The following is a 24,882-nucleotide window of genomic DNA, read 5'->3' on the forward strand; positions in this document are numbered from 1 at the left end:
GCTGAGGTGCTGCGAGTTTGGCTCGGGAGAAAAAAGAAAAGTAAAAAAGAGAGCATGTGAATGTGGAAGCTAACAGTACCAGGCAAGTACATTAGCAGGCGTCTCAGCACCTAGCACTGCCGATGCTTGCGAGAAGCGAGAGCCCTAATGTCCGTGATCACAGACGCTTTAGCCGTGGCCCGGCGGTGACTAGATACATCTAGTAGGTACGTTGCATTGCCACAAGCCGATCGAGATGCTGCCGCTCATGGATGCCAATCTTTTCTGGCGTTGTTTGGTGTTGTCTTGTCTGTCTGGAAGTAATACCAGAATTTCAAGTACTCCGTATATAAGCAGACCGACGCTGGCGGAACTCGTACGGTACGGCAACTTCCAGTGTAGCTCCAGGACCCCTAAATCCCATCTGGACAACCACGCCGCTTACATGCCAATCGGGCGGATACCCATGGGGCGAATCTCGAGTGCTAGCGGGCGGCCAGAGTTGACAGAACTCAATGGCGTCTGCATTCTCGTTGCTTCTGCTGCCGTTGGTGTTGCCGTTGGTGTTGCCGCTGGTGCCTGTGGCGCTCCGCTTCACGAGATTGGCGCTCGTGCTGGGAGATGCTCGCGCTGGCCGTAGGCGGTGGAACGGCTTAAACGACCAGTGGACGACAAACGGGGCGCGCGTTTTGCGCTGCAGCCAGGCGCTGGGGGGAGGAACAAGCAGGTAATTAGCGCATTTCGTTGGTCGATGCCGTTTCTGGGTGATACACGAACAGGTACGGGGTACCTTTGCCAGCCTTACATCCGCCGGCGCTGCGGAGGGTATCCTGTACGCACACCAGCAGCAGCATCGGGTTCAGGTTCATCGCGAGGCAATCGAGGACGGACAGGCTGAGAGCGCAAAAGGGAAACAAGGCACCTGCCACCCTGGCTCGTTAAGCTTACTATGACGAACGAGCTGCATTTGTGGCCGGGGACCCCAAAAATCTTCATCAATTTTGACATGTCACGGCTTTAGGCATGAGATTTAGCATGGATGGGCAGAGAAGTACTAAGGTATTACAGTGCTGTACGGCTGTCTGGTGCTACCTATCAGGACATGTAAGCTCAGCTGAGTGCTGGCTGATTTATACCGGGTTATGCTTACTTGTTGGTATCGGCAGTTGCACAGAGTACTGACCACGCAAAGGAAAAACGTCAATGGATCAAAACAATCGAAACTTTCGACGGCCCAGGCTTGGGTAAAAATAAATCTTGTCTTATTGTTAGCATGCTGCCTTAGCCCATGTGGGAGTGGCCGAGCGGGCCAATGGGGTGCCCACCAATTCAATCAATCCTCCCCAGAGGCCCAAAGTTCTGTGCCACACAACTGGAGCCAAACGCCGAGAGAGGGACACAGACCCCGAGCAAGGCCTGGATTTGCTTGTCCGAGTGGCTCGCAGCGTACGAGTAGGACGAGTACATTACACATACGGAGTATATACAGTACATGCATTTACGGTGCTCTTCTCTTGTGCTCCGTACCTCGTCCAGACCCGTTGTACAGGCTACCTGACGCAGCTTCGTACATATTACTCCGTAAGGTCAGGTAGGAGGTATCCGTAGTTGCTTTCAATACCAGGACAGACGTACATTAGCTCCTCTGTGGCCTGGACGACGTGCATGAGACAGGGAAAGCGGACAGAGCTGCACAAGGTAGCAGTACTAAGGCAGTTGGGGGGAGGATATTGCTCGCAACTTTTTTTTTTCTTCTTCTTTTTTACCTCTCCCACTCTCTCAGTCAGGAACATTCATATTCCTGGCTACGGCCAACTACTGCGCTTGGATTACCAGCACCAACCTTGTTCTTCCAGATCAATACAATAACTGGAACTACTACTTACTCCACGCTCCATATTACTACCACGCCGTCCACATACCAAAATCCGCGACTCGCATCGCCACCGGTCAGCATCCGTCCAATTGCCGCCCTGCGATAGTCCGCCCCCTGTCCAATCGCACCAATCCGGCCACTCGCCGACACACCCGACATAACACAGAATAGGAGGACCCAGTGCGATTCTCAGAGGATCAATCTCGACTCGACGGACTCGGTCGGTACCAGCAAAGTAAGCTCCAGACCGGCCAAGTACCCGCCTGTACACGTACCTGGCACTTGCAGCCCTTGGTTGCTTTATATCTTCGTCTCGCCCTCGATCTCGATACCGAGTACATCCCTCGACCTCATCTCCCCAAGTAGAGCAGTGTCGAATCGACCTTCTATCCATCGTCAACTCTCATCTTTTCCATTCTTCTCTTTTACTGCATAGCGTGCGACACACCCTTGGGGCAACCGCTCTTACATTTTATCTCACTCATCACCAAACAAACTCTACACATTTCCAAGCCACTCACCGCGCGGCGGCATCAACGTGGCACAACTCCGCCATTCATTATTCTCTTGCATCAACCTGTGGATTAACCGAAATCCCAACAAGAGAAGAGACGGACAAGTAATAAAAAGAAAGTAGACAACAATGGCGGCCCAGCTCATCATGCCTTCTGTACCGGGTGCTCAGCAGCAGTCCCGGCACTTTCTGCCAAACAGCAGACGCCCTCATGGCCACAACCGCTCGCAGTCCTTCCAGCTGCCTCCAGGACCTCAGCTGTCGCCAAACAGCTCAAACGGCTTCCATGAGCAGCATCCCGTTTCGACACCGCCGTCGCCCAAGGCTCATCACGCCACCAATGTACGGCCCGTTTACATGCCGGCTGCCTTGCGACCAAACGACGAGTTCCCACAACGACCCTTGACCAAGTCAAGATCTGGCGACTCGAGCTCCGACTCTGGGTCTGACGTGACGCTGCGCCGCTCCAACACTGGCTTCATGAGCCTCAGTGGCATCGTCGGCCAGCGCATGGGCCGTCGCGCCAGCGAGAGCGGCAAGAGCAGCATCGATGGCGAGTGGAATCTCGACCTCTTCCCCGACGTCACGGAGCCACCTACGCGCAAGCACTGGAAGGTTTGTTTGAACCCGGAGATTCATCTACAGGACAGATTATCGCTAACATTGCCCTGATTAGCCCGACACCGAATCCACCATCTGCGACGACCCGACGTGCAAACGCAATTTCAGCTACTTTGTCCGGCGGCACCACTGCCGCAAATGTGGCAACATCTTTTGCGACTGGCACTCTAGCTATGCGCTTCCGCTCGACCAGAACGCAAACTTCAACCCGCGCGCTGTCCCGTCACGCACGTGCAACCACTGCTTCGAGCAGTTCAAGACATGGCACAGCCGCGAAAGCAGCCTAGTGTCCAGCCCAGCATCCTCGGATGCCCATCGCACGGTCCCTTCCACACCCATCGCTGCTCAGCCAGCGACGCCGTTTGGCTTGCCCCAGGGCCCCGAGATTCCGGCCAGCGTCCCGCGAGACTGGAACTGGAGCACTTTTTAAGAGAGACCTGGCGGCTGAGCCGCAATATCAACCTACACGGCCGATATGACTCCTTTTTGGTGGGCAAGATCCATCAGGGAGCAGGCCGGTTTTCCTACTACCTACTACACTCGTGTCGCCGCTGCGGCGGCATCTTCGATACCCAGAGCGAACACATGAAGTTACGAGCAACTCAAATGACGATAGACCATTAGACCAGATTGATGATTTTTCTTTTCTTTTTTGTTTTTCTTTTCCTTGTCCTTATTTACACAAACCCCAACCGATTCCTTGATAATGGGGCAAACTCGATCTACAGCGAATCTGGTCAGACATCTCAACCCCCCTTTTTTCCATCTTTTCTTCTTTTTCTTGAAATACTGCATGGAAACTTTACGCATCTCGGACAAAACTCGCCGAGCAGGACGGAAATTCAGATTCAGAGACAACAGACAAACTACTAGACTTGGGAAAGCGGGCGTTTTCTTTAGCGGGATACCCTCCTGGGCAGCTCCTTTACATTTTTATATCCTATTTTTTTCCTTTTCTGTGCGGGATTGTTTGGAAAGGAGGTAATACCCCGATGGCGGATTAGCCGCTTGTTTTTTGTGAGCCGGAGGGCGAACTCTATAGACAGATAATTGACTTTCTTTACACATATTTCAAAACGTTTCTCCTGGGTTCTGCTTGTAGTTTCTCTGTCAAGTCAAATACACATGTTTTGACGCAAGGAAAAGGGGACATCTCACCTCTTGACGCAGGGAAAAGGGGCATCGCTCTACAGTACAAAGCATAGGAATAAGGTATCAGACACATATCACAAAATCTAATGTGAAACCAAAGAAACATCTTCTGATCCGATAATCCGGTCAGTTCTCAGATTCTATTCGAGTCGTGTATCTCTTTTTTCAGCTTTGATAATTACGACAAGTGAACATGCAACACTATCCTTGTCCATGCAATACTAATGTGTGTGAGTGAAACCAATGAATAATTTTCCACTCCCCCCAAAGCCCATCCAGTTAAGGATTTTAAAATAAAACAACGCCATGCCCGGGGCAACTGAAGTTTTTGTCTTTTCTTCCACCATGCCCATAAGTAAAAAATGATATAGCAAAAACCAAATCTCACGAATTACCAAACCAAACCGATGGTATTGATTCAGCGCGAGTATCCTACAACTTTCAAGCCCCCCTTTTTGCCAACTAGCCTTTTTGTCTTGACCTTTTTCACGACGAGGCCATTCTAAGCCCTGCGCTTGGTCTTGCCATTGGGGCTGCTGCTTCCCTCTGCCATCTGCTCGCCGCCGTAGACCTCCCGCTCGACGTTACGGGCAGCCTCCCAGCCAGCCTTTTCAGCAAGGGTGACCTCATCGCCCATGCCGCGAGCAGCCTTGCCGCCGAGCTTCTGGGCAGCGCTGCTTCGCTTGACGTAGCTGGCGATGAAGAAGCTGATGAAGAGGTAGGTGAGAGGAGCAAGGTAGACGACGTTGATCCAGATGGCAAACGTCTCACCAGTGGTGAGAGTGCAGGGCTGGACAAGGTCGAACGTCCGGGTGACGGTGGTGGACTTGCTGATGGTGGGCGCGGCCGCAGCTTCGGCGGCGCCAGCGACCTCGGCAGATCCAAAGATAAGCTGCTTGAGCGAATCCAGGGCACTGACAGCGGTCGGGATGATGTAGTCGATCGGGGCGCTCCTGGTGACGGGAGACTCTTCGGTGACGACGTGGGTAGAGGTGATGGGGGAAACGTATGTAACGAAAGATGGGACCATGGCGAATGTAGCTCCAATGATGAATTGGGTGATTTGCATGGAGGTCAGGGAACGCTTCAGGGCCGTGGGAACTCTGATGGAGAAGGCCGATAGAGTGTAGTAGGTGTACTAGAGAGCAGGGTTAGCAAAAGGAAGATGCGGACAAAGCTGTAGGTCAACAGCAGGAGAAAAAAACTCACCATCAAAGAGTGGATGAAGGAGTTGAAGAGGCAGAAGATCCAGATGGGGATGGCCATGTACCGCATACCAGCCCACATGCACATCATGGCACCGGCGTGGTGGTAAGTCTGCAGAGTAGAGCTGTACTTGCCCTTGGCCAAAATGATGAAGGTGTCGAGGACCTCATAGAACTTGCTCAGGTAGAAGATCCAGCCGTAAAAGTTGAGACCCTCGTTCCACATTCGGCCGGGCTCGGTGGTGCTAGGCATGCCATTGGAAGCAAGCAGATGCGCAACGGAGCTCGGTGAAGCACTATCCCAGCTCAAAGTGGTCTCGTTGAAGTAGATGGAGTTGCCCAGGCCTCGAGGTCCGTGGGGGCGGCAGAAGCCATCAGCAGTAGCAGCGACGCCGCCAGGACCAAAGGGGCTGACGAAACTCCTCTGCATGACGCCGACCATGCCCCAGAAGGTCCAGGCAGAGTAGACGGCAAGGAAGATGTTGTGCAGGACGACAAAGACGAAGAAGGGGCGTGTTTTGCTGATGCCCCAGGGCTTCTTGTTGCGCGCCTTGTTGTACTTGTTGAGCAGCTTGGCTGAGATGGCATAAAGAGCGGCAATCGTCAACGGAACTCGAGCATCCAGAGCAGACACATAGAGATCATCTGGGATGTTGAAGGGCCTCAGAATAGTGGCAGGGACATGTGCCGGCGGGATTGGCGCCGGAGGGTTGGCAGGAGGGAAGTTGAAGAGGTGGGCTTCGGGCATCGAGGCCCAGATCTGGAGTTTGGACATGGTGAATGTCGAGATGCTACCTGCCAGGTGAAAGAAACCGTGCAAGTTTTGTGTAGACGAATGTCAAATTTGTTGTGGTGAAAAGACAAAAGTTCTGCTGCCAACCGGTGTAAGTCGTCGTTCAACTACTGGGGGCCCTCAGTGTAGTCGCAAGTACCTTTTTTTTTGTCGCTAACAAACACAACAAGCTTGTTCCAAGCTTCTTGCTTTTGCCCCAAAATAAAGTTCCAGGCTATATTGGCCAATGCAAAACGCACGCCAAACAGGCTATAATGAAAAACGAAGTGGGAAAAGAAGAAGGATTGAAGGAATTCGTCCCCGATGACAAAGATATTAAAAAAGCTCGAGAGTGCAGAGGAAAATTAATAAAAAAAGAGGGCGCTCTGGATACCCGCTTCCGCCGAGGCTGGATCCAAGGGAGGGGTGAGAAAGAGAGGGCCAAAAAAAAAATACACGCCTGGCGAATTTGTTGGGGCAACAGGCGGGTCAACGGAGCAGTTCAACCAAGTCTCAATGATGCAAGCGAGAGAAAAAAAAAATGGGATAACAATGAACCACCCAGATGTAGATGGTGGTAGATGATTGCTCTTTTTAATTGGTGGCCCAGCAGATCAGAGGCTGCGAAGGCGAAGTAACTTTCTCGTTGTTGCTGGTTTCGGTTTATTGTATGGGACGGCAAAGTACCGCCGTTGATATGTGACGTTTAGTATCGTACAGTATTACTTGGTGTGCTTGACAAAAGATACGGATGGAGTAGCAATTATTCAACAAACGGCAGGGCTGGCGAATTGGGCCAAAGGGAGAGAGATAAGCCTGATCAGTGAAGATTCTATTTGGGGCGTGTCAGACAGAGGCCATCGAGGGAGGCGAGCTGGTGTTTATACTACTCCTAGTTCTCGGGAGCTTCATTTCGCATCAACGCGATATGGACGTCACGCACCACCGCTCGGTACTTGTTTTCTAAACCACGAACGGCATTAATTTCAAAAAATTCGAACTTGTCGGTCGTTAATAATGGCTCCCTTGTTCAGCTTCAGCGGCCGCTCGGCAAGCCAGGGGCCAAAGTCAAAAAGAGCTGCTACATATCGCGCGATAACCAAGCAGACGTCCCCCTGGTCGTCTCGGAGCCCGCGGAGCAGGAGCCGATTTTCGCTTTTGAAGCCAGCCTCGATGAGCAGCTGAGCTGAGAGGAGGGAATACAGAAAAACTCAATTGTATTGTAGCCTATCCTAACGAGATTTTGGGGATAGGGGATATAGGGGGCACCAACAAGTGCCGAGGACTACACAGCTCTCACACAGCCTTTGCCTTGATATCGACTGCAGTAGAAGTCATCTAGATAGCCTCTCTCTTCTTCTTCTTCTTCTTCTTCTTTTTTTCCCTCATCCCATCTTCTCCCCTCCACTTCATGCTCGCACCAACATCGGCTTTCTCGCCTCTCCCCACGATTGCGACTCGTCGCCTATCGATCCGACCAACAACTCCCGCATCAGGGGCCGTGCCAGCCGAACCGGGTCGGGCGGTCACTCAATCAGCACTGGAGGTCAAAATCATACGAGTACAATCCATTGGACGTTATCACGGCAGTACCATTATGCTCGCGACCATGGCGCAACTCTTGACCCAGCTGGTGCTCGCCCAGGTAATGAAGGCCCTGCGCCATGCTTGATCTCCTTTCGACAGTCGCCAGGCATGGTCATTGGCCAGGCTCTTCCATGCCCAGCTTCTGGTCGTTCTAAGAGCCCCCCCTGTCATCTCCACCCAGAACCCAACATCGGCTCTAGGCCCAAAAGGACGAGAATGCAGCAAATGCCGCCCGTTTTCTTCCATTCCAGCGATGCGAGTGCGATTGTATACCGGTACAGTAGCACCTGTGCATGGGCTGTTCCCTTGCTTTCTGCAGCACTTTGGTTCGGCTCAATCGGCGGAAACACACAAGCAGATTCGCACTCGCATCCCCCATTGCCGTGCAAACCCGGCAATGATGCTCCGTGCAATACACGGGATACCTAACTACTCGCAGCGTCACCTAAATTATTCGCACGGCTTCCAGCTTCCAGTTTTCAGGAACCACGCGACACTCAAATCTCAAAAGGCACCAAAAACATTCTCAATCAATGCTAGCCTCCCGTATCGCCACACCAACTTCCTCTTGCCTCCCGGCCAGCCGCACCAAAGAAAGACGGAGTGGTTGCATCTACCCCGTTTCTCCGTGCTGTGGCCGCGATATGCGGAGCCGGAAGCGGCAAACGGCCCAAGTTCAGCTCTCACAAGCAGCCAGTTAGAGAAAAGTTTTTTCTCTTTTTACTTTTTTGTTGGGGGAGAGCTATTAGCGCCGCATCGCTGGGATGCTACCCTGCAGTGATATTTTTGTCTGCTATTATATTGATCCTGAACCCCGTGTTTAATAGGCCCCCCCCCGCACGATTAGATTAATGGATATTCATGCCGAGGAGCTTCACGAGGAGGGCACATGCGAGCACTTCGCATTAGTCGTAGGGAGGAATATCCTCGGCTCTCCCCCCGCGTATTTTGCTGCCTACCACCCCAAGTATTTTGAAAGCGCGAGAATGGGGGTGCTAGGACTTTGTTCTCCACAGATTATACCAGTAAACTTTAGCAGGGCCCTTCACTAAACACCTAGCGGCCGCAACGGGCTCAGGATTAGACGCCAGTCAACCCATTGAGGCACGTGCAGTATCTCAACCTCCAAATGATTGGATATATCAACCCAATGCACAGCTCGTTTCTTGTCACTTTCAATGTGCTGGCCGAGTTACATGTATCCAGCCCCAGGCATCATAAGTCAATCATCGAAGAGAATGCGAAAGCGAGAGATGGAGGGGAGAAGAAATCAGTCCACCTTTCAATGATCCCACCACCCCATGCATATCGGCATTTGGGCGACCAAACTTCCAAGAAAGCCAAGCTCATCGCCACACTGCCTGCGTCATCAAGATATCTTCAACGTCCTTTTCTTTTTAGCCGTAGCCGTCAGGAGATAGAGAGGGGAGAGTGGAAATGGAACGGAATCAGTTGCTACCTTTCCAACAGATACTACTTCGTCACCGTGTTGGGACATCCTTGCATACCCTGTACCCCATGCAAATGCAGGAAATTGTCCTCGCGAACGAGGAAAGATGTACTCCTAACCTCCGTCTAATGCCATCATCTCCGCACCGGAACTTCTGCCTTGCAAGGCAATTGGGGGCGGGGGGTTGGAACACCTGCGGAGATCAACCATCCCATCGCAACATCACCGACAAACACCGCTCGGACTAATTGCTTCATTGCTATGCCATCTCCGAGATACGCAAACATCATAATACCATGATTGCGAAACAAGCAAACAAAAAGCAACATGGCACGTTCAAATACAAAGTTATAATAATAAAGGTAAGTCTTTATTCTTGTTTCTTACTAATAATTCATAATACAAAACATGCAGCCCGCGCCCATATGTCATTTACTGCCCAGTTATACCAAAAAACCCATCGGATATCTTAATCATTCATCATCATTTCTTAGCAACCCACTCGCCGGCGATCCAGCGGTTGACAAAGTTGATGCTGCCCTCGGGCTCATCCGTTGGTGTCATGTGGCCGGCGCCGTAGACCTGAATCCAGGTGAGGTTGTGTGATGACTGAACGTTACCGTATGTCTTGTCTCCAACAGTGAGGTCCTTGGTCTTGGCGCTACGGAACTCGTCACCGTGCTCCCACTCGAGGGCATTGACCCAGGCCTTGTTGCCGAGCCAGTTGCAGATGAAGTCGGCGTCACCGGCGTAGATAAGGACGGGAATCTCCTTCAGCAGGTCGGGAACAAGGCGGTAGATGGGCTTCATCCAGTCACCGTGCATCAAGAAGTTACGGTTGATGTCGAAGTTGCAGGAGTCGTAGGATGACACCTCAGCACCGAGGGCCTCCATGACATCAGGCTTGTTCAGGTACTCAGAGATGTAACCCAGACCCTTGTAGCACAGGTTGCCGGAATCCTCGCACTTGGAACGGATATCGTAGGGGTTGTAGCCAGTCTGCTGGTACGGTCCAATGAAGGCGTTGTTGCAGTAGATGGAAGCGGGCACGCAGAGCCAGGCGCTCTCCGAGTCGTAACAGTTCTTGATGAGGCTCTGGCAGCGAGGGAGGGAGCTGTCCATGGCATTGCACTGGCTCTCGCTCAGGACAGCGGGGTAGCCACCGTCACCGCAGGCCATGGGCCGGTAGTAAGCGTACTGGGTGAACTCATCAGTCAAGCCATTGCCGACAGCAATGCTCTTGAGGTTGATGTTGCGGTCCTTGTGGGAAAGGATCTCAGACGCAAAGGTGGGGACGTAGTGTCCGCCATATGACTCTCCAGCAATGTGGAAGTCCTGAGTAGAATACTCGGGGAACTGGTGGAAGAAGAGGGTGAGGAGGGCGTAGACGTCCTTGCCAGCAGCGACAGTGTCGCTGACTGAGCCGCTGCCATATGAGTAGCCCACATTGACCGGCTGGTCAAGGAAGATGACGGAAGCGTTGTTGTTCCATGCGTGTGGGTTGTTGACAATCTGGATCTTCTGGTTGATAGAAGCCGGGCCCAGCTCAAAGAAGAGACCGGTAAGGGAGGAGCAGCCTGGGCCGCCATTGAGCCACAGGATGACGGGGTCGTTCTTGGGGTCGTTGCGGGACTCGAAGAACCCTGTAAAGCACAACATTGATTAGCCATGAGGCCTGCGTATAGGGGAATTGTATTGATTAGGAAACTCACAGTAGAACAAGTGCTTGTCCTTCTCGTCGTCGTCGAGGTATCCGCTGAATTGCTTCACCTTATCGACACCGAGCTTTGCGGGATCGACCTTCTTGGCTCGCAGGCTGTAGTTGGACAGCTTGCCGCCCACCAGACGGCGGGACTCTCCAGTCTTGTCGTCCTCAACCCACACCTTCTGGAGGTCAGCACCCTTGACAACATGGTCCCATTCGCCATCGGCCTTGCGGTCGTGCTTCTTGGCCTTGATGCCCTTGGCCTCGGCAATGAACGCCTCCATGGCATCCGGGGCGAGCAGAGAGACCTCTTCCCAGACGGCCTTGGCATCGGCAGTGAGCTCGCCAAACGACTCCTTGAGGGACGAGGCCAACGCCTCAAAGTCGCCGCCGAACTTGACAGCCGGCTTGGAGTCGCCGAGGACCTTTTGGTCCTGGAAGGCCATGGCCGACGAGGCAGCGCCCAGCACGAGGGCGGAAGTAGACAACCGCATTGTGACTGATGGTAGTGATGTCAGGTACCAGAGTTCTCGATGCGGATTGAGATGGAGATGATGATAGAGATGGGAGAGGAATTGATGAATGAGAGATGGAAGAAGGACGAAGGGCCGGCTAATAAAGGGCGTGGCTGGCCGAGAGAGGCGGTCATTACGTATGCGAGCAGTCGCCAGGCAGCCCAACCTCTTGGTTCAAGCCCGGGGAAACTCAACCCAAAGCCGCTCAGGAACCTTGCCTAACGCATTCTTACTGTGAGGTACCTGTTGTTAGTGTTGCTGAGGCGCACTGTGACCCCCTCGCTCCTGGCTATAGGAGTCGGGTAACAGATAGTCGCTGCAGTAGCGTTGCTGCCTGTTAGTGCGCCAGCCCCCTTCGCCGGTCGCGGATCTCCTGCCTAGCACTGTCCGAGTCCCTTGATGGCCCGCAAGCGATCGCCATCGGAGACTCGAAAGACGATCGCTGAAGCAACGAGACAATACAAAAGCAGGTACCTGTCACACCTATATAAGCTGCAAATAGAATGAAGCCATTCTTGGTACTTACAGGCCTCACATACCCGCCGAGTCTCACATCTCTTTAGGCTCTTCCTAGGACTTCATGCTCCGTGCTTGTGTCTGTAACGCCCATACACAAAGTACTCCGTGCTATCCATGCAAAACAAAGGTCCCCCCGGGATACTGATAGCCCCCACATATTGCCATATCGGGTGTGGAGGCTCTCAGGCCCCGGCACGTACCGTTCACGTGGCCCCAATCAGCACTCAAAGCGAACGCGGTGAGGAGGTACGAGTACGAGTATCGCTATGGCTTCAGGCCTCACAGTTGGGCAACTTAGGTATCTATACTTGATGATGTACAGAGATACTGTGTAGCCCCTATTCAGTCAGAATCAGGGAGAATATTACCTGTATTTCGTCTCACTTTTATAGAATGGATTTTCTTCATGCCGTGTGACTCTTTTATTCGATCAGGTTGTATGATTGACGTGAACGAACAAGACTACATACCTTAGTATGTAATACAGCATTCTCAAGGATGTGGTTACTTTTAGGGAGTATATCGTATTACCAAACACCATTCAATGCATATCTGTAAACTCCTCCCCAAGCCTGTGGAGTGAGTGATACTTGCAAGCGGTGTTTAACATTTTTTTTTCTTATTTCATCTTATAACAATGCATACCCTATACAGAGACGCAGTCTAGTTGGCCTCTTCCGCAGCCTTGGCCGCTCCCTCTTCCTTCTGTTTCGCCTTCTCAGCCTTCTTCGCCGCAATCTGCTGCTCCTTGAGCAGTTTCTTCAGCTGGTTCTTGGTCAACTTTTCGGGGCCACCTTCTGTAGAGGCAGCGGCTTCATCTGCCTTAACTACCGGTACAACGAGATCTGCACGGGGCACCTTGGGGTTTCCCTGCCACTCTAACGGGCGGACGGCCATGAACTGCTTCACGACCTCGTCTGTAACCTTGGCTCTTCTCTCCTGGAATGCGCCGACATACTCCTGGAGTTTCGCAATGCATATCGCCTTGAGCTATTTACATGTCAGTCAGTATACCGGCCGCTACTCATAGGGGTTCTACATGAAGCACTCACCTCGCCAGTCAGAAGCTTGCCGCTGAGGTAGTCTGCCCTAATCTTGGCCAGTTCCTATAGTCATAGTATTAGCGATACTTGCTCCTATCAAGATCTCACGGGCACAAACCTCATCATCTTCCAGGAAGAACTGCAAGTATTGGTATGAAACATCGACATCCGGGTTGCCTCCCTTCTCACGGTGCTCCTCAACAGTCTCACGACCTCCTGAGAAGGCGTATTTGTTGACCTTGTTCTTGATCTCCTTGGCCGAGTCCTTCATGAAAATGGCAGAGGTGTCGTCACTGGCCGACATCTTGGAGCCAGGGCCCTGCAGAGCATCCAGGAATCTCATGTGCACCAGAGAGGGCTTGGCATAGCGAAGGCTCACGGCGCAGTCTCGCGTCAAACGGAAGTAGGGGTCCTGATCAATGGCGCAAGGAATCAAGCAGGGGATCTTGGCCGTCTTCTTCTCATCGTCACCAAAGATGTGGGGGAAGGATGTGGCGAAGGATGTGGCACCTTGAATGCTGGGGAAGTGAATCTTGCCGATGTTCGAGCTGATGAGGGAAGAAAGGTCAGTGACATGTTGTTCGTTGCGGTGAACTACGTAAATGAAGCATTCGAAAGACAACCCACCTTCCATCGAAGCCAAAGACGGCCTTGGCCACGTTGAAAGTGACCCTCTTGGAGAATCTAGAAATGTTTCTGTAAAAAGCGCCGCCCATGAACTCGTAATCAGAAAAGATGAAGGTCTTCTTCATGTCGAAGCCGGCAGAGATGATGTCCTTGGCGTTAGTTTGAGTGTAGCTCATGACCTCCTCAATTGTTCGCTTTTCAGAGAAGAGGAATTTCTCATCTGGATAAAAGAGTTAGTTTTCCTGCAACAATTCAATGAAGATCTTGAGATAGAGACAACTCACCATCTGTCAACATGATAATCAGGGGAGCGTCAAGAACATCCTGGAGCCACCTGTGACAACACATTAGAACACTCGCCCCAAGCCAAGGCCTCCATGAAACTCATACTTGACAAAATCAAACACTTGAGTATGTCCAATGTGCATGCTGTCACTGCTAGGGCCTCGTCCAGTGTAGAGGAAGAAAGGTTCATTCTGTAAAAAATGCGTTAGATTCAAAGTCTCATACTGAAGAGAGGCTTATAACACCATTCGCATCCTCTTCTTACCTTCTCATAACGATCAAGAATTGTCGTAAGATCTCTGTGGCTAAAGACAATTCCACGGCGCATAAATCGATGCGGCTTGCTTCCCGTCACCTTCTCCCAGCGCTCCAACAGCGCATCGTCAATCAAGCTGGTGCCGAACTCGTCAATGAGCTTTCGGTAGTCGATGGCCTTGACCTTGCCATCCTCGCCGACCTCTCCAGAGACGGACCACGGGTTGATGTCCTGCTTGCCGGTTGCGGCAGGGGCATTAACCGTCGTGTCCTCAACGGCTGGGGCAATCGTAGCGTCAGCCATTTTTAGCTATAGTTCTGGATATCGTCGAACAAAACAAGAGCGTTGTGAATAAAAATCTTGGACAAAACAGATCCAACACGGCAAGGCTTATGCGGATTCTATGACTCTCAAGACCCTCTTGTGACTCCTTGTGACTCAACACACTCAAAGGCGGGGCAGTACCAGGCGAATATCAGCAGAGCAAGAATTCAAAGGCCAGGGTGTTTTGCAAGGCTGCTTCGCATTCTTGGTGGGGTAGCGCAAGAGGAAAAAAAAGTTCAAAGTGTGTGCATCAGCTTCCAGATATGACCAGGCGGCAGAAAAATACACCTGAGACTAAGCTGGATTGGGTCACTTCTACTATGACAATACAATCGCTCATCTGGTAGGTGTTTAACATTCTAGTCTGAATTTACACTATGATGGCAGAAAATCGGAAAGGAATGAAATCGTGGTAGATCGACTTTTCTCAAAAGCCTTCTCTTATGACTCTTTCTACAAAGGGGTTGTAAAGTAAAAGCATGGAAGAGAAGTGGCAAAGACATCATCGCCCAGATTCAGTCTAAGCCAGGTCCGGATTTGTAATCCTCAGGTACGAGTACATAGATAATCCCCCGCCAAGGCTCTGCAAGTCAGCTAGCCTTGACATTTATATCCAACTTTGACGTCTTCTTTTTTTCTTGCACGTCCTTCCAAACAGCAACAACAAAACCAACACCCGTTTCCTTCATAAAGCGTTGATATTTATCTTTTCCATTTACTATTTTCGTTACTCTCAGCATTTCACGACTGTTACTCGATAATTCTTCGCAACAATGTCACGAATCAACCTTCCCTCCAACCAGATCAAGCTCACAAACGTCTCGCTCGTGCGCCTGAAAAAGGGCAAGAAGCGCTTCGAAATCGCTTGCTACAAGAACAAAGTCCTCGAATGGCGTTCCGGCATCGAGACGGACCTCGACAACGTCCTCCAGATCCCAAACGTATTCCTCAACGTCTCCAAGGGCCAGACTGCGCCCAAGGAGGATCTCGAAAAGGCGTTTGGCAAGGGCAAGAGCACCGACGAAATCGTCCTCGAGATCCTGAAAAAAGGAGAACTACAAGTTGGCGACAAAGAGCGGGCGGCGCAGCTAGAAAGGGTGCATAATGAGGTCATCAGCATCGTGGTCAGTAAGCTGGTCGATCCGCGGACGAAGAGAGTGTACACTCCCGGCATGATCGAAAAGGCCCTCGATATGCTGAGCTCGCAGGCGCACAGCGGAGAAAAGACGACGGATTCGGGAACTGCAACGCCCACGACGGCAGAGGCTGGCGAGGCCAAGCCTAAGACTAGGGAGCACACCTGGACGGGCGTTGTCACCACCAAGAGCGCAAAGAGTCAGGCCCTGGATGCCATGAAGGCACTCATCGCATATCAGCCCATTCCCGTCGCGCGAGCTCGGATGAAGCTCCGAGTTTCATGCTCTACCAATGTTCTCAAGCAGGCAGTCAAAGCGCCTAAAGCCGCCGCAAAGGAGGAGGATGGCGAAGCAAAAGCAGCCGGCACCGTCAAAGACCGGATTTTGAGCTACGTGGAGCAGGTTGAGAGTCAGGACGTCATGGGCTCGGAATGGGAAGTTGTGGGCTTTGTTGAGCCGGGCGCTTTCAAGGCTCTGTCTGATTTTATTGGCAACGAGACCAAGGGCCAAGGCAGAGTCGAGGTTTTGGATATGGCGGTTACACATGAGGATTAAAGCACAGAAATCAGATAGGAACCAAAAAAAGGAATAAAATGATACCCTCTGGCAACTTGACTGCAACTTGACTTTCGGAAGGGTGATAGATTTAAAAAAAAAAAAAAAATAAAAAAAAAAATTCATCGGCTGTAGTCTTCTCCACGTCGTAAAAATGTGCACATCTCGACAGCCACGGCTACAGTAGGATTTTATCACCATTCAATCACAAATATCAACACCATCATGGTAACGCTTTGAAAATGCTTTTAATTCATTTGACTCTGATCTAGAGTACAGCACCAGCTGCGTATGCCAGAAAGCAGTCCCATGGAAATGCTCATCACAGTGATGAAAAACCCAGCCGTCACGCCTGTCCACCCCAGACCGAAAACAGTAAAACCATTAGCCACCCTTCTTCTTGGAGACACCGACAGTTCGGCCACGACGACCGGTAGTCTTGGTGTGCTGACCACGGACACGGAGACCCCAGTAGTGTCGGAGACCACGGTGGGCACGGATCTTCTTGAGGCGCTCCAGATCCTCACGGAGCTTGGAGTCGACACCGTTGGCCAGGATGTGAGAGTCCTTGCCGTCAACAATATCGCGTTGTCTGTTCAGGAACCAGGCGGGGATCTTGTACTGGGTAGGGTTTTGGATGATGGTGACGATACGCTCGAGCTCTTCGGAGGTAAGCTCACCGGCGCTATAATTCAAACACATGTTAGTTTTCCAAACTCCTTTCAATTTTTGTGGTTTTCAACTCGCGGCCTCCGCCAACAAAGAAATAGCATGGATTGGTGGATTCTCGTACCGCTTGTTCAGGTCGACATCGGCCTTCTTGCAGACCAAGTTGGAGTATCGGCGACCGACACCCTTGATCTTGGTCAAGGCGTACATAACCTTTTGCTTTCCGTCAACATTGGTGTTAAGAAGACGGAGAATCTAGATGAGACAATGATTGTTAGCCCAAAAACGTTGCTCTCATGTTTTCTCTTCCACCCTCTCCCAGTCCGCCGCAAAAGCATCTCCAATGCTCTGGAAATTTTTGTTCTTTGCGATGATGACATCGACACGCCGCGTAAATTCCGTAGCAGCTGGAAACGTTTTGTCCGGGATGAATTGGAAACCACTTACGAACTGAAAGTTCGTCTTCTCTCCCGTGACGAGCGACATGCTGGGCAACTGTATGGGACGTTGCCTTGCTGCTCGTTAGATTCGATGGTTCGGGTTGAAGAGAAGAGGGCGGAGGATTTCCCAGGACTCGCTAAACATGGTGGAATTTTCGGCCCTTGTGGGGGCACAAAGTAGGGCACACACAGCGACTTGCCAACGTAAGCAATCACGTGCCATACCCACGTGACTCACTGGACCGAGGACATATTCGTACGGTATTTATGTACCGTGCGCATTTTTATTTACACCCTTAATCTTCTCCAAGCGGTAGAGCAAATATTTTCTTTCTTTGCCCTCCTCCACAGTCTATGCCCGCAAGGCTGGAAGCCGTCGTTACGATATGCCGCGGAGCTTCACTGTAATGGCAATGGATCTGATTTTCACTGCAGTGTCCAGAAGCACCTTGCTTGAACGGTAAGTGTCTCGTAGATTCTTCAAAACGTAGATACGCCTTATCGTCTTTTTCCATTGCTCGACCAGCGTGTCCTCGCCTGCTGATCTTGAGCCGGATGCCCATACTTTGTATGAGTATAAGACAAGAACAATCACAACGTTTTTTGAGTACGAGGTCTTTATTCTTCGTGAAGGCTGTTCGTAATTTATCTGTTGTTACATGCTATGATCTACATTTCTATAAGACTGAGCCTGCGGGTCATTGTGGTCCATTACCTTGACCTCTATCCATTATGACCACGCTTGCTCGCTCGTTTTGCTCTATCTATTCGTCCGTCAACCCATTGTACCCGAAGCTTAAAACAACCACAACCAAGACTACCAAACCCATCAGCCGAAGAAGAAACAGACCCCGTTACTCGATCGCATGCTATTAGTACCATTACCCGATCAAAACATTTCAGCAGTCCCTTTTTTTGTCCTTGGCGCATCTCTTCTCTCATTACAACTCCACATCATTGTCGTACTATATGCTGTTAGATGACCGCTCATTATAGAGAGTTAGGAGTTGTATATTTACCTCTTTTGGCTGCGTCAGCCTGCTAGACAAAAGATCCAAGAGGTTTGCCCGATCCATCTCATTTGATTGAGTACCACCTCTTGAGGAATGCGCAATCATGACTTCAACCTGGTTAAGCCCACGTATTTCTAAGAGCTCGTCCAGGCCCAGGACGTCTCCCAGTCGTGTATTCTTGTATGCCAGAGGGAAGTAAGACTTCATCAAGGCCGATCGTTCGTTGAGATGAATGTATGTCAGTCTAGAGATTACGATTCCCAGACTCTTAAGCTTGGGAACCGATTTCAAGAGCTGAAACGTCTTTGCCGCCTCGGGACCGCTCCACTGAACCACGATTTTCCTTACGTTGTCAAAGAGTATGTTGTTATTCGTTAAATGCGATCGTAGCTCGCAGGGGCAGCGGAATCGAAACGTCTTGGTGCGGAAAAATACTCGATAGAATTCTAAAGTTATTAGATTGGGACCAAAGATGCGCTTCAGGTCCTTCATTTGCGTTGTCTGAAAGGTGTTGTCTCGGTCGAAACGAGGACATTTGCAGGGGCCCGGCCTGTTGCTTGCCGGCAAAACGGATTTGGTGCGGAACACATTATTTATCATCAGAGCGAAGATTCGCTCTCGTATCTCCATTGGCAACCGAAAGAAGGGGAATCCATCAACCGGAGATTTCCTATCTATTGACGTGTTAATATGTGATGACATGTCGAGGCCAAGAGAACGCGCAAAACCCGAGTCTTGACTGACCTGCAATTTCCAGAAGCTCTGTACACATCTCAATGACGTCGACACACGTGGGAATCTCGTTGGGTTGATTCTTGATGATGTTGGCGCATTTCGTAATAGTATTGGCGATGGCCGCTCGGCGTTTTGGACTCAACCGCACGAGTCTGCCAATCTCCTCTGCGTCGATAGAGCCGTTATGGTGGTCATCGAGGGCAATGAGCAGGTCCTGTATGTTCTTGTTCAGACCGTACCTGGCCGGCACGGCCTTGGTCTTGAGGGTGTAGAACGACTTGAGAGGCATGGTTGATGGCAGGCCGCTCACGATGAATTTGAGTACAGGTAGTTGATGGGAGCGTGTCTTTCTCGATGCAAGATTAGAGTCTCACAGATCCAGCTGCTGCCGTTCAAAATGTTTTTAAGATGGCAGAGTGTTAAACTCTGGGCAGTGACGAGATTTTCCAAACAAGAGGGAAGGAGGGCACCTGCCAGCTTTATGAGACGTTCGCCAGCTGCCTGGTGGCTGGTGGAGACCCGAAGTTTCCAGAGAAACTGTTGCATCACGAACAGGCAGTGTAAAAAATGATGTGGAAGAGAAGACTCAACGTTTCAAGAGAAAGTAAAAAAAGGGGAGACATTTATAGGATATCATAGATACGGGGGGGAAGGGGCGGCACTACACTGGGAAGGTAAAGTAATTATTTACAGAGTAGCCGGATGCCTCGTGTTGTGAATTCATGGCTTGTAAAGAGAACGCGAAATGAAACGCCATGGCTATCAAGACCCAATATCGGGAGAGCACCTACATAGTAATTAGTAGTGACGGGCGGATAGGGTTCACATTCACTTGCTTCACGGACATGTAGAAGGAAAACATTGGAATAAGCTTCTGAAATCGTCAACGCGACGTAATTTTCAAGAGCCTCAGAGTTTGGAGAGCACTACCCGACCTCTTTTATAATCAGATAGATACAAGGCAGATTACGCTCACTTTCAGGAACGAACAGGGATGATGTGTAAGTAAATACTGAAATGCATTAAAATATTTTCTAAAACTACCAAAATACGAGCACATTATTGTGTACTGTATATGTAACCCAGTTGCTCGAGCTGTGTCGAGTGCTCCCGTCCAACGCCATGATCCGTCTACAGCAAGCATGATACTCCTGTAGAATGTGCCCAATTCCATAATAGACAAAAGAAAAGCCGGTGCAAGATGCCAGAACCCCCCATATCTAGCTGTAAAAGCCGCCCCCATAGTCATAGCCGTTTGCGTCGTGATAAAACATAACACAGGGTGAACGCGCACACCTCGTGCCGGAGCCGAGGTGTGGGTTGCACGAAGAAAGAATATTGCTGAACCAAGGAAATAAAAAAAGCAGCGGTCACATGAGGCTCGACGGTCTAGTAGATCTAGATCTGTCCCCTCATGCAGGTACGCTTGGCACCGGTGTTTAGCGCAGGTGTAGGTGGCGTCCATCCTCCGCATCGTGTATATTAAAACAGCGAAAGTAGGAGAAAAAGGAGGTCGAAAAAATAAGAGGTAAAATAAGACAAGGTCGAAGAGGATGTATAGTCGTCGAGGGATGGCGATATTGAATTTTTTTTCCCCAGTGAAGGGATTGTTGAACCAGCACATGGTTGCTGTGTGCCTGGTCAGGTACCGAAAGTGTGAATCGATGCGCTGCGTGCATATAGCCATATAGCCGGTGATCGACTTGGCGAATGGGGAAAATTTCCGGTCGCAAGTCGCATAAGCATCGGTTCCCGGCTGTGCATCGTGCATATTGCAGAAAGCTCAGATCAGATGCTGTCTGGCGATCCAAGGTCGAGGCTGCCGTTGCGAGTGCAGCACGGGCTGATGCCGTCAAAGTCGAGATCAACGACTTGGCTCGGGTCGCTGGCGCCAAATGTCATGGTGAAATGGCTGAGCATCTCCTGGTGCTTGAGGTTTTGTTCCGTCAGGGGCTTTTCGCTGGGATGCTTCCAGGTCCTGCCCTTGTTCTTCTTGCGGTTCTTTTCCTCAGCCTTGGCCTCCTTCTCCTTGGTGTCCTTGAATAGCCTTGAAAGCACCGAGCTTGTCTTTTTCAGCGACAGTTGAGGCGCCGATTCGTCGCTGGAGCTTTGTCGGGTCGAGTCTGTTGTGGCATTTGAGTCTGTCTGAGAAATAGTGTCTGAGTCGTCAGATCTGCGCAGGGCGCGACGAAATCGGTCCCGGATGGCCATTGTGATGTGAAGAGATGCCGGATGTGTGCCGTAGAGGGCGAAGTAGATTCGAAGTCGAGAGCGACGAGAGGCTGATGCGTTATATGCAGGTACTTTGTATGCAGGTGTGCAGCTGTGAATGTAGCCGCGAAGCAAAGCAACTCGGGTATCACAATAAGGAGCCGAAGACGGGGGTGCTCGCTGTTTTTATTCCGAGTACATCAAGGTATTGACTGTTTCAAGCCCAAGGCTTAGAGTTTGTGAATGGCTGAAGAAGCTTTGGCGCCACGATAGACGGGAAAACCAACGCAGGCGCGGCGGGAGCAGATCGACGACTATTAAAGGGGACCGAGCGAAAACCGCTCACGGATCAAAGGGCAAATGTATGCGAACTATTGCTAGTCAGGGCTTTGTACAAGCATGCAATGTTCCAACACTACTGGCTCAGCATTACTGTGTACGAGTACTGTTCAGCACAGTCCGTGTTCCCTTTACGGAGCGCCCCCAGTGGCGACTCCAGCGCTCGGCCTTTCTCGAGCGGAGCAGAAACCACCACGAAGGCAGCAGCCAAACGACCAGGGCCCCAACGCGAGCTGCTTGCGGCTGGGATTGGCCCAGCCGGCGGTAAATTGGGCCTGGCCGACTCCAGAATCTCCAGGAATTCGTGCAAGCTGCAATTCCCCAGCCCGGGGTTCCCGCAGTCTCCACTGAAAATGAAGTCAGTATGGAGCTGCAGCCCGGAGAATGGCCTTGTTTGCAGCTGCCCAATTTTAGCGGCCTGTTTTAGAAGGGGGGCGCTGTTCTGGAGCGGTTTTTTTTAGCGACCTCCTGATTCTCTCTCCCTCCCCCCCATGGCGGAACTTTTCTCAGCCTCTGGGCCAACCAAGAGCCCAATTCCCCGAATGCGCGCGCCATCGTCCAACCCGACGGCCATATTTGGGGTCGTTGAGAGCGCGTAGATTCGCGGGGGCGCCGCTAACTGTCCTCTCCGAGATTTTAATTTCCTTGGTTCTGCAGCCATGATCTGGCGCCAGAACCTTGGAACGCCACCCAGGAAGGAAAATGTTGGCCACTGCCGCAGCGTCGTACTGTATGCATGTTTAATTACCACTTCGGCTCTCCTATCCTGTCTTCTTATCTTACTGAATCAAACTTTTTTTTTTTCTCTCCTTGTCAGAGGCTGAGGGTGCCAGGATAGGTAATGTCAGAAGAGGGCGGAGACGGCGAGACACTTTAGTAAGCCGGACTTGTCCAAGGATTCGGACCCAAGCCCGCGGATGGGTGGACACTGCATGTGTCTTGTCTCTCGTGTTCCGTTTTCTCACGAGCTTGTGATTGTACGCGGCCGGAAGCAGGCCCAGACCATCTTGCTGTGTGCGGCGTGTCTCAACGAGATGTCTCAACGAGATGCCTTTGGTCTCGTCCTCTTCCGATGTCCTTATCTGGCGTGAAACCTCCATGTCGCATTCCGTTTGGTGTGGCGTTTGATGTGACAGCTTTTCGATTTAGTTCTGGCACCGACACACACATGCCGAGTCGCCGAAGGAATCCGCGCAGTTCTCGGTCACACTCACCAGAAGCTGACTCGCTGGATGTCGCACACCATCTTAGCGTATTAGCAGTATGCGACTCTGCAAAGGCCCGTGACAGTCGCAAACGGAGCCGCCATGGATGTCAGTCGCTGTCGATCGGCCACAGATCTGGGCTCAGCGGACACGGGATGTCCTGGGAATAACATTTTGCCTTCAATGACTTGGACCTGGACCATGCACGAGTAATCTGCACCCATTTATGCACTGAGAACACAATTTGTTTCGACCTCGGCACTTCCGCCCCCAAAATGATTTCACCTTCTCCTATTGCGCCGGCATAAACCCGCATGGCACGCTCGTAGACTTATAATTTGAAGTCTTTTACTCTGCATTGACCCGCGGGTGAGCCGTGTCTCTAGCCCTTGGCGATCTGTACTGAAAGGCGCTTGATGTTTTTTCGCCAAGGCCTTCGACTCTGCGTCTTCAGCGGCTGTGGCGGGCTCCGTCGGTGCCACAATCTACTTGCACCCTCTTCTCGGTTGTGCCGTCCCGTAAAGAACCGGCGATACAAGGCTGATCTCTCGTCGTCTCCGATGCGGGCGCCTCAATTTTTTGGCAAGTTGTCAGCCACAGTGTCTTTCCTAAGGTGGCGGCACTAGCATCTACAACTTCGCCTCCCGGTTGTTGAGAGGGCGAAAACAACGAGGAACTATTACTCCGTTAAGGCCTTCCCGGAGCCATTCAGGTCGAGTATCATCAACATGTGTCTGTTCAATTGGCGGGCCTGAGACCCAACTCAACAATTGAAAGAAAAAGAGAAGAAAAAAACACAATGGGTGGAGCTGAGACAGCCCTGTTCAACCTGACATCGCTATGCTACCATGTGCCCAAGGCGTTGATCTTGTTGGACTCGGAACATCCGTGATGCGCAGACTTGCATGGAACGTGCTTGGGCTAGAAGTGCTCTGGAATGTTTGGTCTGGAACGTTGCATGCAACCCATTGAGTTTTGCTGAAGCTTGATCTGCGCTCTCAATTGATGCTCCACATATATCGGTAGCATCCATGGACAATAAGGGCGGATGATCTGAAGATAAGCTCTTCATGCAGCTTTGACATTCCTGCGGACAAAGTTGTCTCTTAAGCATCATGCAACTTAAAATAGATTGCATTGACTTTCCACTCATTTTTTGCCTCATTTTTTGCCTCATTTTTTGAGAAATGACCAACCTTGATTACCCAAATATTTGTGTATATGCTCCGTACTGAAACGTTCATCCGTCAACTATGGAGTACTTGAGCTGGTATTCTGCATCATAACACCAACAAAAACCATAAGAACAGCTGCGTAAGCAAATGTAGCCGCGAAAACAGCATCCAGCGACCCCATGGATAACGCCATGAGTAAACCAAACGCAGCTACATAGCCCGTTGTCACGCCAAGGCTTAGATATATCTCTTGTTTGAGCACCATCAGCCACATCGGGAAAATAAGAAATGCGCCGCCAACTACGGCGCCCCCAATTCGCGATAGTAATGCCTTCTTCTTAGTCTCTCCTCTCATATTTGCAATGGACTTTGCGCTCTGTCTATGTCTGTCTTCCCATGGTCCTGTTGGGATGGTTGTTTCCACGGGGGTTTCCACGGGGGCCATGTCAGGGGCCTCTTTGCCATGTAACGTAATGGTGGATTTGAGATAGATGTTGCCGTGGGCACGCTCGTTAAACGCAATAAATGGGTCGCCTGGGCAATTGTAGAATTCACAGACATCATCCCAGCTCAAGTCGTCTTCTGAAATGGAAGATACCTGGTGCTATGGAGTATTGTTTGTATTGACTTTTCCGGGCTTGGGAGACATTGGCCAGTGGAATGATTTCAGTTCTGAGTTGCTCGATCTAATGTAAAGTCACGAGGCGGACGCTTAAGTCTGTATGAATCATATGAAAGCTTCTTTGGAGATTCAGATTGATTGCCTTTTAACTCAGAGCCACCGCCAAGCTTTAGCATCAAGTCAGCCTTTGCCAGGTTGACATCTGCCATACACGCCTCGGCTACGGCGCTTTCCAGCAAGTTGGATAGAATGTTTAGCAGGAAAACGAGAGTTGGGTAAACAAGTGCTCATATGAATTAGTAGTGAATCGGCGGCTCTAGAGCAACATAATGACAACATGTAGTTGGATGTT

General features: G+C 50.9%; 15 protein-coding genes across 15 annotated transcripts; 5 read left to right on the top strand and 10 right to left on the bottom strand.

Annotated features, from left to right (window-relative positions):
- Positions 1-435: 435 nt before the first annotated feature.
- On the top strand, positions 436-932 carry M431DRAFT_527597 (hypothetical protein; the record flags this gene model as incomplete). The annotated part of the gene is made up of 2 exons (XM_024920713.1): positions 436-706; positions 779-932. The coding sequence occupies exons 1-2, from the start codon at positions 495-497 to the stop codon at positions 930-932; spliced, it is 366 nt and encodes a 121-aa protein (XP_024778665.1). The 5' UTR covers positions 436-494.
- Positions 916-1,691, top strand: M431DRAFT_292594 (hypothetical protein). Its single transcript, XM_024914099.1, has one exon. It carries the CDS (start codon positions 1,122-1,124, stop codon positions 1,572-1,574), a length of 453 nt encoding a protein of 150 aa, XP_024778666.1. The 5' UTR covers positions 916-1,121; the 3' UTR covers positions 1,575-1,691.
- On the bottom strand, positions 1,692-2,498 carry M431DRAFT_292777 (hypothetical protein). The gene has a single exon (XM_024914100.1). It carries the CDS (start codon positions 2,247-2,249, stop codon positions 1,809-1,811), a length of 441 nt encoding a protein of 146 aa, XP_024778667.1. The 5' UTR covers positions 2,250-2,498; the 3' UTR covers positions 1,692-1,808.
- Positions 2,375-3,558, top strand: M431DRAFT_292539 (hypothetical protein). Its single transcript, XM_024914097.1, has 2 exons — positions 2,375-2,984; positions 3,046-3,558. The coding sequence occupies exons 1-2, from the start codon at positions 2,499-2,501 to the stop codon at positions 3,418-3,420; spliced, it is 861 nt and encodes a 286-aa protein (XP_024778668.1). The 5' UTR covers positions 2,375-2,498; the 3' UTR covers positions 3,421-3,558.
- A 1,086-nt stretch (positions 3,559-4,644) lies between these two features.
- M431DRAFT_490622 (hypothetical protein) lies at positions 4,645-6,122 on the bottom strand (the record flags this gene model as incomplete). Its single annotated transcript, XM_024916824.1, has 2 exons — positions 4,645-5,280; positions 5,352-6,122. The coding sequence occupies 2 exons, from the start codon at positions 6,120-6,122 to the stop codon at positions 4,645-4,647; spliced, it is 1,407 nt and encodes a 468-aa protein (XP_024778669.1).
- Positions 6,123-8,661: 2,539 nt separating this feature from the next.
- On the top strand, positions 8,662-9,455 carry M431DRAFT_292562 (hypothetical protein). Its single transcript, XM_024914098.1, has one exon. The coding sequence runs from the start codon at positions 8,836-8,838 to the stop codon at positions 9,283-9,285; it is 450 nt and encodes a 149-aa protein (XP_024778670.1). The 5' UTR covers positions 8,662-8,835; the 3' UTR covers positions 9,286-9,455.
- A 118-nt stretch (positions 9,456-9,573) lies between these two features.
- On the bottom strand, positions 9,574-11,850 carry M431DRAFT_133914 (hypothetical protein). The gene is made up of 2 exons (XM_024912509.1): positions 10,869-11,850; positions 9,574-10,799 (listed from the first exon to the last, which is right to left on the bottom strand). Exons 1-2 carry the CDS (start codon positions 11,353-11,355, stop codon positions 9,640-9,642), a joined length of 1,647 nt encoding a protein of 548 aa, XP_024778671.1. The 5' UTR covers positions 11,356-11,850; the 3' UTR covers positions 9,574-9,639.
- Positions 11,851-12,303: 453 nt separating this feature from the next.
- On the bottom strand, positions 12,304-14,631 carry M431DRAFT_503958 (hypothetical protein). Its single transcript, XM_024918382.1, has 7 exons — positions 14,116-14,631; positions 13,956-14,041; positions 13,850-13,899; positions 13,566-13,785; positions 13,057-13,486; positions 12,948-13,001; positions 12,304-12,885 (listed from the first exon to the last, which is right to left on the bottom strand). The coding sequence occupies exons 1-7, from the start codon at positions 14,407-14,409 to the stop codon at positions 12,559-12,561; spliced, it is 1,461 nt and encodes a 486-aa protein (XP_024778672.1). The 5' UTR covers positions 14,410-14,631; the 3' UTR covers positions 12,304-12,558.
- Positions 14,632-15,059: 428 nt separating this feature from the next.
- M431DRAFT_503959 (hypothetical protein) lies at positions 15,060-16,207 on the top strand. Its single transcript, XM_024918383.1, has one exon. It carries the CDS (start codon positions 15,204-15,206, stop codon positions 16,119-16,121), a length of 918 nt encoding a protein of 305 aa, XP_024778673.1. The 5' UTR covers positions 15,060-15,203; the 3' UTR covers positions 16,122-16,207.
- A 43-nt stretch (positions 16,208-16,250) lies between these two features.
- On the bottom strand, positions 16,251-17,359 carry M431DRAFT_503960 (hypothetical protein). The gene is made up of 3 exons (XM_024918384.1): positions 17,238-17,359; positions 16,915-17,045; positions 16,251-16,806 (listed from the first exon to the last, which is right to left on the bottom strand). Exons 1-3 carry the CDS (start codon positions 17,274-17,276, stop codon positions 16,506-16,508), a joined length of 471 nt encoding a protein of 156 aa, XP_024778674.1. The 5' UTR covers positions 17,277-17,359; the 3' UTR covers positions 16,251-16,505.
- Positions 17,360-17,780: 421 nt separating this feature from the next.
- M431DRAFT_544198 (hypothetical protein) lies at positions 17,781-19,267 on the bottom strand (the record flags this gene model as incomplete). The annotated part of the gene is made up of 3 exons (XM_024921158.1): positions 17,781-18,195; positions 18,250-18,917; positions 18,988-19,267. The coding sequence occupies 3 exons, from the start codon at positions 19,265-19,267 to the stop codon at positions 18,172-18,174; spliced, it is 972 nt and encodes a 323-aa protein (XP_024778675.1). The 3' UTR covers positions 17,781-18,171.
- A 709-nt stretch (positions 19,268-19,976) lies between these two features.
- Positions 19,977-21,189, bottom strand: M431DRAFT_544201 (hypothetical protein; the record flags this gene model as incomplete). The annotated part of the gene is made up of 1 exon (XM_024921159.1): positions 19,977-21,189. A coding segment is annotated over exon 1 (773 nt), but the record flags the coding sequence as incomplete, so codon positions are not given.
- M431DRAFT_75563 (hypothetical protein) lies at positions 20,767-21,189 on the bottom strand (the record flags this gene model as incomplete). The annotated part of the gene is made up of 1 exon (XM_024922351.1): positions 20,767-21,189. One exon carries the CDS (start codon positions 21,187-21,189, stop codon positions 20,767-20,769), a length of 423 nt encoding a protein of 140 aa, XP_024778677.1.
- A 470-nt stretch (positions 21,190-21,659) lies between these two features.
- Positions 21,660-22,628, bottom strand: M431DRAFT_478134 (hypothetical protein; the record flags this gene model as incomplete). Its single annotated transcript, XM_024915641.1, has 3 exons — positions 21,660-21,875; positions 22,092-22,256; positions 22,494-22,628. The coding sequence occupies 3 exons, from the start codon at positions 22,626-22,628 to the stop codon at positions 21,660-21,662; spliced, it is 516 nt and encodes a 171-aa protein (XP_024778678.1).
- A 1,356-nt stretch (positions 22,629-23,984) lies between these two features.
- M431DRAFT_74212 (hypothetical protein) lies at positions 23,985-24,458 on the bottom strand (the record flags this gene model as incomplete). Its single annotated transcript, XM_024922208.1, has 1 exon — positions 23,985-24,458. A coding segment is annotated over one exon (474 nt), but the record flags the coding sequence as incomplete, so codon positions are not given.
- Between the last annotated feature and the right edge of the window lie 424 nt (positions 24,459-24,882).

The sequence above is a fragment of the Trichoderma harzianum genome (assembly GCF_003025095.1).
Source record: "Trichoderma harzianum CBS 226.95 unplaced genomic scaffold M431scaffold_2, whole genome shotgun sequence".
Taxonomy (NCBI): domain Eukaryota; kingdom Fungi; phylum Ascomycota; class Sordariomycetes; order Hypocreales; family Hypocreaceae; genus Trichoderma; species Trichoderma harzianum.